The sequence below is a fragment of the Canis lupus genome, chromosome 4, assembly GCF_048164855.1.
Source record: "Canis lupus baileyi chromosome 4, mCanLup2.hap1, whole genome shotgun sequence".
Taxonomy (NCBI): Eukaryota; Metazoa; Chordata; class Mammalia; order Carnivora; family Canidae; genus Canis; species Canis lupus.
This window is the reverse complement of record NC_132841.1, coordinates 42,830,570-42,844,271: the sequence shown is the minus strand read 5'-3', so window position 1 is coordinate 42,844,271 and position 13,702 is coordinate 42,830,570. Positions and strand designations below refer to the sequence as shown.

General features: G+C 41.9%; 1 protein-coding gene across 1 annotated transcript in view; it reads left to right on the top strand.

Annotated features, from left to right (window-relative positions):
• DOCK2 (dedicator of cytokinesis 2) overlaps positions 1 to 13,702 on the top strand; it is a 397,905-nt gene that overhangs the window by 43,922 nt on the left and 340,281 nt on the right. The window contains exons 9-12 of the mRNA XM_072824198.1: positions 4,074 to 4,155; positions 9,005 to 9,140; positions 11,793 to 11,868; positions 13,071 to 13,147. Coding sequence (XP_072680299.1) covers positions 4,074 to 4,155; positions 9,005 to 9,140; positions 11,793 to 11,868; positions 13,071 to 13,147 — 371 coding nt within the window. The remainder of the gene's footprint in view (positions 1 to 4,073; positions 4,156 to 9,004; positions 9,141 to 11,792; positions 11,869 to 13,070; positions 13,148 to 13,702) is intronic.

The window sequence follows — 13,702 nt, the reverse complement described above, 5'->3', positions numbered from 1 at the left end:
TTAACCAAAGTTGCTCATCTTTGTAAGCCCCGTAGAGTTGCCTATTTGCAAAATGTTAGTGCCAATCTCACCGGGTCATTTCTTTCAGACTTTAATGAGAAAAAGCATATAAAGCACTGGATTTGACACACAGTACTCCAAGTGGCAGTGGCTATTATTATTACTACTTTAACTGATTGCTCTTGAGATTGGAGAAAGTAAGGGAACTTCTGGATGCCTCAGCTTGAGGAAGTGAGAACACCTTTTGAGAATATCCAGGGAAAAGACTGTGGTACACCTCTAACCTTGACCCTCTAACACCTCTAACCCCTGGCCTCTGCTTGTGGCTCAGACCATCGTTCCAGGTGGCGACCCTGCCAGTCTCTTTCAGTGGGCTTTTGGGCCAACACATAGTCCCATATTTGAGGTCCCATATTTGAAGTCCCAGTTGACATATTAGAATGCAGCTGGAGCATAATCCCCCCGCCTTTATGGAGAAAGTGTTGTCTCCCTAGCTTGATTGTTACGATGATTAAATGAGATCATGTACAGCGCCTAATGAATGGTAGTAATTTAGAAAATAATGGCTCTCCTGGAGACATTTGTGAAACATGGAGGGGCTATCCATCTAAGGAGACAGAACTGAGGTCTGTGCATGATCTCATTTAATTCTCATTAGTCCACGTCATTTGGGTGAGAAAATGAGATCCAGGAAGGTCAAGTGACTGGTCCAAAGTCATACATATTTATTAATGGCAGAACTGAGATTTCTACTTAGGTCCATCTATCTGATTCCAAAGACAAGCTAATTCCCACTTTATTTTTTTTAAAGATTTATTTGTTTTAGAGAGAGAGAAAGAAAAAACATGAGAAAGAGGGGCAGAGAGAGAGGGAGGGAGAATCTCAGGTGAACTCTGTGCTAAGTGCAGAGCCCGATGTAGGGCTTGATCTCATGATCCTGAGGTCATGACCTGAGCTGAAACCAAGTGTTGGACACTCAACCGACTGGGCCACCCAGGTGCCCTCAGTTCCCACCTTAGTATGTCACCAAGGAAAAAGTTGTATAGAATATCCTGAATGGTTCTCATTAGGATTTCAGCGCTGTCATGGTAGAAAGCTATTCTTTATAGCAAAACTAAATCCCTAATATTAAAAAGCCAACCCAATTCACCTGGCTAGGCCTCAGTGAACACTACAAGTGAGTGTTCCTGCTCCCTTAGAACACACTTGAAATGATCTTTGTGCCATAGGCCCCTTGCCATTCCCTGCCAGCTATTCCCAAGGTACCTCTGACAAAGACTCTGAAAGCACTCATAGGACCCTTCCTGCCTCTCAGAAGACATGATTCTTCATGATCGAATTGACAGATTGCCTGGCCTACTGGCCCATCTAAGTGATGGATGATCTGGACCAGCTCTGTGGAAGGAAGCAGTGGATCAGTGACATGGCAGCTCTGTTCCCTGATGTGCCACACCAGATGATATGCTCAATGGGGCATGCCTGAGTGATGCCTCTGAGAGTGCCAGAAATACTGGAACGCCCTCAGGAAACTGAGAGATGAGGAAGACGGGGAACAAAAGGGTCAAAAACCCAAAAAGGGGGTGGCAGGGGAAGTAGAAAACAAAGAAAGATGAGAAGAGGCATGATACAAGAATGGGGCAGAGGAACTTAGAAGTACTCCCTATGTTATTTTGACTCTAGATTGCTGTTCTTCCCCTAAAATATAAATTTTGTCTACTCCTGCCTAGCCAGGGTTGACATACAATGGCAAGGCAAGGCATTCCTTGGCAAAGGCAAGTGAGGGCATTCTCAAAGTGGTCCAAATGTGGACTGGGGACAATTTGGCTGAGGCTGGGCTTTCAGTGTTGGGATGAATTATGGTCTGATTCCAGTGGATGCGAGAAGAGATTTGGTTTGGGAAATTTAAGGTAAATTTCTACAAGACAAAAAAGAAGCAGCTTAAATATCAGGTCAGTGGCAAGGCTCATTTTCCCCCAAAAATGCTCGAGGAATTCGAATGGTCCTCCCCTTTCTTGGAGGAGTGTCATGTGTGGTAGGTCCCACCTGTTTTGGTGCCAGGTGGGCCTTTGGATTTAGCAGCCAGGTCTTCTGTGCAGGGATGAGTAGAGCCAGCTTAGTCCCCTAGGTTGCTTTTTCTTATTTATTATTGCATTTTCCCTAAGAGAAAATTTTTGGTGCTTAATGTTTAGACCTAACCATCACTTGGTGCTACATGTAATCAAAGGTCCTGGGAAATACCCAGGTATTTCACTATGACATTCTGGAAATAACCAATTATTGGTTATTGGCTCAGTCAGTTAAACATCTGACTCTTGGTTTCAGCTCAGGTCATGATCTCAAGGTAGTTAGATCAAGCCCCATGTTGGGCTCTGTGTTCAGCATGGAGTCTGCTTGTCCCTCCCCCTCCCCATCTGCCTCTCCTTTAGCATGCATGCATCTCAATTGAATAAGTAAATAAAATAATTTTTAAAAAGAAATTAAAGAAGGAAGAAAAGCTACATTTAACTTTTTAAAAAGATTTATTTTATTTTATATATAGAGTGTGTGCATATAAGCTGGGGGCAGAGCAGAGGGAGAGAAAATTTTCAAGCAGACTCCACACTGAACATGGAGCCCCATCCATGCAGAGCTCAATCCCAGGACCCTGAGATCATGACCTGAGCTGAAATCAAGAGTTTGTGGATTAGCCAACTGAGCCACCCAGGAACTCCAGAAAAGCTACATTTACCTTGATTGAATTTTAACCAGTGGTTAATCCAGAGCTGTGTTCTTTTTTTAATCAGTTCCATTTCTCCTTTAAACTTGCTCAAACTATCCTCATTATTCTTCTAGAAGTAAGTAGAGAATGTAACAAGATGTTGGAGAGAACCAATTTCTAAAAACAAGGCAATTCCCCTTAACTTTAAATTCTTATTATGCTTTTTTGGGATTACTTGTTTTTTGAGCTTTATTTTGTTTTTATCCTAATTCAAAATACTGGGCATTTATTTAACACTGACACAATATATGCTCCTATATGGCATGGCAAACCTTATGACTTAACTCAGCAAACTTAAGTTTCTTTTAAGTAAAGAAGTACTATACTTCTCAATTTTCCCAGTGTGGCTGGACTGACTAGTATGAACCTCAGAAAGTGGCATATGGTTGCTACAAGATGCAAGATCATATGTCAGAACTGTGTGACTGTCCCTCATAAAATCCTTTAATGGGTATCCATTACTTTTAGGATCACGTCAAAATCCTTGGATGGCCTACAAGGCCTACATGGTTTGGCCTCTCTAAGTTTTCTCTTATCACTTTCTCCTTGGATCTATTTTTTAGATGCATCAAGCTCCAGTCTGCCTCAGGGCCTTTGAATGCATGTTTGCTTTTCCTGAGACATTTCCCTTCCTCACTCTCTTTTCCTGACTAATTTTATTTACATGTCATATCCTGGGCAAAGGCTTCCTAACCACCCAGATTAGGCCAGACTTTTCTGATATACATTATTGCAATACCCTGAGCTTTGTCTTTTTAGCACAATTGAATATAAATAGTTGTCACAACTGCATTTAGATAGTTATTTAAGTGTATCTCACATAATGGCTAAGGCCATCTATGGCCCATCATAGTGTGATGTTCCATTCAAAGAAACAGTCCTATGTCCAATGGATAATTTTTTAAAAAATCAAATCTTTATTTAGTCTTGAAAAGGGAATGAAATGGGAAGGGTAAATGCATTCTTAATGTCCAGCAAAACATAACCAAAATCCTTTCTCCCTCAGTTCTCCCACTCCTAATTCTACAGAGAATGCTGTTGCTCTTAAAAAAAATTAGGTAGCTGGGCCAGAATTTGCTTAGCAGATAGGGGAGGGAAAGAGACTGTGAATGTACATGTTAGTGATTCTTTGTCCCCCTGTCTCTGTTGGGCAGAACTGCGATCACTTAGAAAGACGGAACAAGTCTGTTTCAAACACTACCAAGTCCTCAGCAGCCAGTATTTGTCGAAGCACACTATAGAGGCTCAGTGCATATTTTTACCAAAACATTGTTGAGCCCCAGGCAGTAATGGGTTGCCACTCTTCTTCCCACAGTGAGAACTACTTGGTGCGATGGGGCAGCAAGGGCTTCCCAAAGGAGATCGAGATGCTCAACAACCTGAAGGTGGTCTTCACGGTGGGTGTGCTCTGTCTTCTTATCTGTCTTCCATACTCACAAGGGTATGATCTTGGAAACAAAGCCAGTCACTTGGTCAGGAGGGAGCTTGACTTGGGTGCAGATCTGTGTTCTGGGCTTTCTGGAGAGATTCAGAGCAGACAGGGAGGGGGGTTGCTGTGTGCCCTTTGGAAGCTGTTAGGAAGATGGATCTGCCTCTCTCTCGATCTCCCTCCATCTTTCTTTCTCACTCACATGCACACCAAGAACACATGCAGAGTACTGTGTAAACAAGTACAGATCGTTTCCAGCAATAATGTCTACGTGGACTGGGTATAGCAGCTATTCTGATTTATCAGTTAATTCATGGTTAACCTGAGTTTCTGTCTGGCTCAGACTTTCTGAAAACCTCTCTAAAATGTACCAGAAAAAAAAAAAAAGACCTTCTAAGAACATTGACTACATTGGTAAAGTGGATATTCTGAACATAATCAAATCATAGGTGGCTAAAGATCTTAATGAGATCCTTAGATCATTCTTCTATATACCAATACTCCCTGGGCAAGACATATGTAGAAATGTTGAGATCAATTGTTAGTTGGATGATTTATGTCTGAAAGTGAGCCTGGCTTTTTAGTTCTGGAAAGACAAATGGTGGGAAAAAAGAAGATAAGGGTTATTATTTCCACCAAAGACCTATCTCTTGTCCTATTTCCATGAGGGTGTGTTAAGAGTGTGATCTTTAGGTACCTAAGGATATTGGTGTTCTCTGCATGCTCCTTTGGGGAGAAGAGCATTTATGAGATTTTTCACTCTGTTGCCTGCATTAGCAAGGGAAATAACAGAGGAGGAGCCAGGGAGGGATTTGGACGTCAGCCAAACCTATGAGTTTGATCCAGGAGTGACCGACATGCTAGATTAACCTACGTTGCTCTACAATAATTTTCCAGTTACAGCCCATTAAGTGCAATGTCTTATGTTATGTCACAATTAGATTGGAGTGCAGCTGATTTATTTTGTTTGTTATTTCCTGAAAAAATGGGCTAGCGGCATGGAATAAGATCATAGTCCTAATTGCTTAGACAAAGTTTTCCTGGCATATATAAATGTGTCTCAGTCCTGTTTATCTATTATTAGTTAGAAGGAGGGGCCTATTTATTTTCTTGATAAATAGGAAAGTCCCATGGGGCTTCTTGATTAAACCAGGAGACAGATGTTTCATGAGAGGGACAGGGACAGGGAATCAATCAGTGGTTCATTTTGCAGGGAACCAATTCATGATGTAAACATGCAGCAAAGGGCATCAGTGAATTTGTGTCTCTCATTATCAAAGAGAGTGTGACTCTGCCAGCATGGAATTTTTTGCCCATGTCACCACCTCTTCTTCCCATGGCCAACGAACTTGGGAACCTTGGTTGACTGCTTTAACGAGCGGATGCTTCTCCATCTTGAAATGATGGGAGTCTTCATTTTGGAACAAGGAAGCTTATGGTGTTCTAGATCCTTTTATTGATTCAAGAGCTATCCAATGAGTACTTACTATGAGTAAGCCCTGTGTCAGGTATTGGGGATACAGCATGGAATAAGCTGATGGGAACCTTGCTCTCAAGGTGTGATGGGGGGAATTCTGAAAATAAGTAAGTGAATAAATAAACAAAATGTCAGAAGACAATCCATGCAATCAGATAATTAAAACAGGGTGATGTGAAGGCATTTGGCTGGGAGTTACTCTCACTCGAGCATTGAGGTGATGTTTAAGTTGGAGATGAGATAAGACTTGGCAGGCATGTGCCTTTCTGGCCCCATTTCTCTTATCTCTGGCTGTTCGCTCTTTCTGGTTTCCTCTTTGAGGGTAGAGCCCTAGGAGCTGGCACATGGGTGGCGCCAACGATGAACTTGCCCCGTCTGTCTTACAAGCATTCACCCTCCTTGGCTCTATAAGAAGAAAGTAGAGTATACTATTTCCCTAAGAATTTGCCCAGTTTGGGGTTATTGTTAACACACAGGAAACAAGACTGAACAATAAAAGGAGTACTATTAGACTACTAAATAAAGTGACAGGTGTTTTAAGTTTTGTTGATCTTCCCTAATATGTCTGAGTTTTACAAGGCCAAAGTAAAAATGATTGAGAACGACCACAAACTGGAACAGTTCTGAGTGAGGACTCGGCATTTGTATACTCTCCAGAGAATAACCTGTGCTGGAGTATTTGCTATGCTTGTGTAACATGTTAAGATTCTCTAGTGCTAAGAGTCTTTGATGAGACAGCTCTTAAAGAACTGGCATCTTCCTTTGATCAAATTAAATCTTTTCAGAGAAGAGGAGTAGAATAAGGGTTTAGTTAAGAACCTTATAGGTAAAAAAAAAAAAAAAAAAAAAAAAAAAAAAAAAAAAAGAACCTTATAGGTTTATCTAGTAAGTTAGTTGCTAGAACTGCCATTGCAAAGTGCCAGAGTCTGGGTAACTTAAGGAACACATATTTATTTTCTCACAGTTCCGGAGGTTGGAAGTCCAAGATCAAGTTGTTTGCAGGGTTGGTTTCTTGTGAGGCCTCTCTCCTTGGCTTGCAGATGATCACTTCTCCCTGTGTTCTCACATGGTCTTCTCTACGTGTGTGTCGGTATCCTACTCTCCCCTGCTTAGAAGGACACCAGTCATTGCATAACCTCACTTTAGCTTAACCACCTCTTGGAAGGCCCTATATCCAAATACATTTTCGAGGTGCCAGGGGTTAGGACTTCAGCACATGAATTATGAGGGGACATAATTCAGCCCATAACATCTAGGAAGGATCTTTTCAGATGCCAGGGCCTTTGTGGTTCTGGAATGCCTCTGAAAGTTACCAAACTAGATATTTCAAAAACATGAAAATTCCTAATGAGACAAGAGAAGTAATTAAGGACAGACGTCATTATAAAGGAAACAAAACTTGAGGTCTTCAGGATGGGAATGATTCGGATATACAGAGGAATAAGAGGCAGGTATCTGAGGCAGAGATGTGGACAGGGGGCTTAGGAAGAAAGAGCGAGTTGAAAGTGAGCGTCATGTGTTTGTGGAGCAATAAAGGAATCTTTGTGACAAAAATAGAGTACTTACATGCAGAGAATAGTGGGGAATTGGTTGGCTAGGACAGCTGGAAATACATTATGTCTGTGAACTTTCACGTCAGTTGGGGAAGATTAGCACTAATAGGGTAGAAAATAGGGAGCTAGTACTGTTGTTGTGGGGACAGAAGTGAAATAATGAACATGGCTTCTAAAGATACATTTGTAGGGGATTTCAGGGTGGGTGGGAGGAAGGAGTCAGACAGGCCAGAGAAAAGGATGTCCAACCATCTGCAGGTGAGGTAATTGGGATCTTAAATTCAGGTGCCTACAGAGCAGGGCAGGGGATATAAATGAGTGGCTGAGCTTCCTTCGTCGGAAAGCCCTCTTTCCCTTGTCTTCCCTTCCCCTCTGCCCCACAGGGAGAATTTGGAGAGTAGGGAAGCAGATGTCCATTCCCCCAGCTGGTAAAAGGACAGCCCTTGTATCAGTCAATAGTCCTCCAGAGAACCTGAACCAATAGGATATACGGATAGATGTATTCTAAGGATTTGGCTCCTGTGATTGTGGGGGCTGGCAAGTTTGAAATCTGACTGGCTGGCCAGCAGACCTGAAACTCAGACAGGGTTTCTGAGGCAGAATTTGTCTGTCTTGAGGCAGAATTTCTTCTTTACTAGAAAACTTCAGGTTTGGGTACTGGAGGTACAACATGAAGAGGCTTTAAGACCTTCAACTGATTGGATGAGGCACATCTACATTATGATAGATAATCTTCTTGACTTAAAGTCAACTGATGTTCATCAGACCTACGAAATACCTTCACAGCAACATCTAGACTAGTGTTTGGCCAACCACTAAGCACCACAACCTAGCCTAGTTCTCATCTGTAAAATGGGGGATGCAATAATGTATCTACCTTAGAGAGTTGTTGAGGAACAAACAAGACCATGGCTTATGAAAAATTTAGCACAGTGCATAATGCATTAGTGTAGTTCACCATGTCAGTGTTCTTCCTTCAAGACACATACTTGAGTGTGCTCCGACGTCCCCCTTGAAGTTTGCTTTGGCCACCTCCCTTGCTTTGGTCACTGAAATGCAAGCCAAAGTGATATGTCCATTCTGAGTGGAAGCTTTAAGAGCCAGTAAGTGATTTGCCACTTTCTCTTCTCCTGCTGTGGGGACAGTGGAAGCACCTGTTGAGATAAGATGGATCATCTGTCAGCTAGGAGCTCAGGGTAGGTAAATGAGGCCCCACTCATTGGCAATGCTCCAGCCATCTGCATTGGAAAGGTAGGCTGATCTAGAAGTAAAAATGTATGTAGTCTTATAAGCTCTGAGATGCTGGGACTGTTTGGTGCTACAACAACCCATTCCTGAATGATATACATACATCGAGGTGCTCAGTAAATGGTAACTATTGGGATTTTTTCCCCTCTTCTTTTGCTTTCTCCCTCAGTGGTGCTGAGCAGTGATGAGACAGATGAAGTCATTTGTAGAAAATGCCATTTGTATCCATCAGTTGACATGTAGGAAATGCTGCCTGTATAAGTGATATTGTACTTCTATCCTTCTCCCCCTATTAGTTTGAAATTGAAGAATTAGGATTGAACACCAGGGACCTGTCACTCAGTTTCCTTCCTAAAACTCACCTTTCTTATCAATGAAATGGTTGTGATCCTCTTAATTTCTACCTTTCCCAGGACTAATTGTATGATTGTTCCATGTACACTAAGTGCTAAGTACATCCCCACAATTTACTATTAGTAGGCTTTCTTTTCTACTTCTTAAAATGCATGATATGTAACTATTCATTTCCTGCCTTACAGGATCTCGGAAACAAAGATCTCAACAGGGATAAAATTTACTTGATTTGTCAAATAGTCCGAGTTGGGAAGATGGATCTCAAGGATACTAATACAAAGAAGTGCACGCAAGGACTGAGGCGGCCCTTTGGGGTGGCAGGTAATGACACACTACACACCATTAACTTTTATCGAAATGCAAATTTTATACTGCTGAATTTTAAAGATTATTTCTTTCCCTCTCCTCCCTGCCCCCCCACCACCAAATTTATACCAGAAATCTCCTAATACCTACATTTCTGGTGACTAAACCAAAATAATTGGTGACTAGGTCCAGATTTATGATGAAGGCAGTGAATAATAGATTCCTTGTGTCTGCAGCAGAGCATTGGGAGCATGGTGCTGTCTGAGCAGTTGTCGCCTTTGCTCCCCAGCGTGGTGAAGAAGGAAGAACAGTACGAGTGGGATCTAATTATGAGGAGCAAATCATTTTTTAAAAAAATATCCAGGACAGGAAATGCAGTTACACAGAATGAGTCACTGGCCACACATCTAAATTCCAGATGGAAGTGGACATTTGGAGAGTCAGTGTGACCAAATGAGGTTGCTCAAAAGCAACCTCACCTCTGCATTTTTCTCTAAGCCTTAGTTCTCTCTTGGAGTTTCCAAAAATTCATCATTCTTGTTCCACTTTTATGGTTTTTGTTATTTAACTATAACTGGCATTATTATTTACCTAATATATTTTCTTTTAATTAACCCACTTTAAAGTACCCTTTTTTATTAAAAGACCATTTAAAGACCTGTGGAGAGATCCCTGGGTGGCTCAGTGTAAAGCACCTGCCTTTGGTCCAGGGCATGATCCTGGAGTCCCAGGATTGAGTCCCACATCAGGCTCCCTGCATGGAGCCTGCTTCTCCCTCTGCCAGTGTCTCTGCCTCTCTCTCTGTACCTCTCATGAATAAATAAATAAAATATTTAACAAAAAAATAATAAAAATAAAAATAAAGACCTGTGGAAATAGCAATTGATATGCCAGTTTTATTTCTTTTTATTAAAATATATATTTTTAGTCATGTACCATTTATAATTCTTCTATATCATATCTAAACCAACAGTTTTGGGATGCCTGGGTGGCTCAACGGTTGAGCATCTGCCTTCAGCTCAGGTCGTGATCCTGGAGTCCTGGGATCAAGTCCTGAATCTGGCTCCTTGCATGGAGCCTGCTTCTTCCTCTGCCTGTGTCTCTGCCTCTCTCTGCATGTCTCTCTGAATAAATAAATAAAATCTTTAAAATAAAAATAAAAAATAAACCGACAGTTTTAGGTTCTTCCTTTCAAGGTACCCTGATCTGTATTCACAAACCAGTTGGCTCTCCAACTAGTCTCCTGGCACTGCTTGCAAAGTGGTGGGGTGGAAGAAGTTAGCTTATAACGAGCTAACTGGTTTTTTAACCAGACATTATTGCTAGTTAGCTAACTAGGTGACCTTGGGCAAACATTTTTTTCCAGGGCCTTAATTTCATTATCTGAAAAATGAGAGACTTCAACCTGATTCATTCGTGCCCTGCTCTGAAATGCTGATTCTATATAAGAGATACTCCTGACATCACAATGTACCTGTTAAGGGCAGTAGGGGTCCTTGAACCTTACCTTAAGATGTGTCTTTGTCCCTATCTGTAGTCTGCTCTCTTTTGTTTTCAGGTGACAACAATGGTGTAACAGAAAGGTTCAACCATATATTGCTTCAGGCATAGCTGGATCCAGGAACTCAAATTTATATCTCACTATCTTTCAGCTCCTATGTCCTCTTGTTTATTCTGAAGATGACTCTTCAATTAGTTCATAAAATGTGGGCCAGCTGTTCCAAGCTTCAATCCTACCAGTTTAGTAATTCACCTCTTTCCCTGAGTTTTAGTAGAAGCCTCAGGAGCATGAACATAGGCCATGTGCTCATCCCCTAAGCACTTACTTTGGTCCTCTGATTGGGCAAGTCCTATGAACAAGAGATTGCTCTACCCAAACTATGCTCACTGAGAGTGGGTGAGGAATAAATTCAAATAGCTAGATGTAGTCACTGGAAGATTATTACCTCAATGGTTTTAATGGTTCCTGACCAGGGCCTGGAGGGTTTGAGGTATTACGCTTTTAGGGTCTGTGCTATATTTGACTAAATTTTCTTCATGCCTCTCCCTTGCCCTCACATTCATTTCTATAATCCCCTCTCTAATGCAGTTCTTTACTTTGGTTTTATGGACCTTTAGTGGCTAATTTAAGGAAAAGTTTCAGAGGATTCAGGATCCTTCTGGAATTGCAGGGTTCAAAGATCCTATAGTCATATATCTGTGCATATGAGCATGTTTATGAAAAGGAGGTGAGTAGATTCTTAGGTCCCATAGGGGGTCATTGTGCTTGGGTTTTTTAGGCACTATAGGCATCCAATGCATATATGTCAAATCCAAACCTACTTGTTTAATTTCATTGCCACTGTTCTGACTCTTTACTTTTTGCCTCTGCTAAACCACAATCTCTTGGATATTTCTGTGGCCTGCTGACCTTCCAGCCAGCTTTGTTCAGAAGTGTTTGTGAGGTGCTGCACATTATGAACCCTTGCTGTCTGATGCTGACTTGCTTGCCTTTTTAGACTTTTTTTTTTTTTTTTTTTTTTTTTGCCTTTTTAGACTTTTTAGACTTTTTCTTTTCTACAATCTCATCCCATTGACATCATTTCCTGGGAGCGGGAGGCCATAAATCATTAATCGATTTTTCTTTCCATTTTTGTTCGTTTGTTTGTTTGTTTTGTTTGTTTTTAGTTATGGACATAACAGACATCATCAAGGGGAAAGCAGAGAGTGATGAAGAAAAGCAGCACTTCATTCCTTTTCACCCGTGAGAGATTTCCCATTTCTCTCCTTTCTCTTAAACCACACCCCTATTCATTGAGGGCTGCTCAAAAGCAAGGTGAACTGATTTCCCTCAGTTCCTGATTGGCCTGGGGGCGCTTCCCAAGAAGAGAGAGCAGGAAGAAAATGATGATCTCAGTGCCAAGGCACTTGAACAGACCAGCTTTTCCCCCATTCATTCCTCAGTTGTTATTTATTCAACAGAGTGTGATTAAAAGCTGGCAGGGGGCTGGGCGCTATGTTAAGCATGGGGTATGAAGCAGTCAATAAGATAGACATGGCCGGGTCTTTATGGAGCTTATGTTTAGATGGGGTAATGAACAGATAATCAACAAAAGATTAATGCATTAATTACAAGTAATACGGGAACAACAACTCTGTGAAGCAACAGCTTATCAGGAATATATAACAGGGAATTGTCACCTGGTTCTCATGGATAGAAATATCTGTGACTTCAGAGGAGGGTAGTGAGAAGGATAAATGTCCTTTTTCTGCCCTAAAAGGATTCTGTGAGAAAGCAGGACCCTCAGTTTGAGAATATCATCCTTACTTTGTTACCCCAAGGATGTCCAAGGAGAATGAAGTTTTGTTACTGGTAATGAAGTCAGTGACTCTAGTTAAGGTATGTAATTAGGACTGAACAGGAGCAGCTAGTCTTTGCCACCTTGCTGAACAGACGTTCTTTTTTGAGTGCTGAGGAATCCTTCCTTTCTAAAAGCATTCTAGAGGGAAAAAAAAAAGGCCTTTACTTGTAGCACTGATATCCCCAAATCTCAGACCCATGTTGCTTTGTGAAAAAGAGAAATATGTTACTTTTTTTTCAAAAAAGATTTTATTTATTTGAGAGTAAGAAAGAGCTTGTGCATAGGTGGGAGGGAGGAGAAGAAGGAGCAGGAGAAGCAGATTCCCTGCTGAGCAGGGAGCCTGAATCCGGACCGAGGCTCTATCCCAGAACCTCTGGAAGCATGACCTGAGCCAAAGATAGATGTTTAATGGACTGAGCCACCCAGGTGCCCCGAGAAATATGTTTCCTGATGGCATGTATGCTGTCTGAGCTGGCATGGGCAGGCTCACTTTTTACCTAAGGTGTATGGAGGGGCTGGGAACTTTCTGGAGCACGTGGAACCACAAGGTGGGGACCCCATGAGAGTACCATGCAAGCATTTTGTGCTTTCTTTTCCTTCCCAGAGTGACAGCTGAGAATGACTTTCTCCACAGCCTGCTGGGCAAAGTCACAGCCTCCAAGGGAGACAGTGGAGGGCAAGGTACAGTGCCACGGTGTGCTGAGTGGGCTCAGCTCTGGCTTGGGAGTTCTTGATTCTTTGGAAAACAGATCAAAATCCGAAACCCTGGAAAATGTAGCCTTCCTTCTAGACAAGACTGTTGTGAAAAATGGGAGCATGTGATCTATGGAAATGGAAACCACATCTCCTGAATCGGGGAGGCATGTTCTAGTGCCCAAAAGAAGAGGTGAACTGATATATCCTGACTATCTCTCATGTGTCAGGCACCTTAATGTATCTCCATATTTGATTTAATTCTTACCACAGTTCTGTGAGATAGATGGTATCCATTCCACAAAGACTGGGCTTAGAGAGGTGGATTAATTTGACAGAAGCTGACACTGTTGGAAGTTACCAGTGCGATTCAGACCAACAGATGTCTGGCTCCAGAGCACCTCTGCTTTCCACCTTCCTTCCTGCTTCTCGGTTGGATCACTGCATCTGTAATTGTTTCTCTCTGCTTCCAGTGGTCTTCTCCAGGAAGAGCCCAAAGGGAGAGATGAGAGGGTGAGATTGAGAATACCTTGTAGTGGGCTT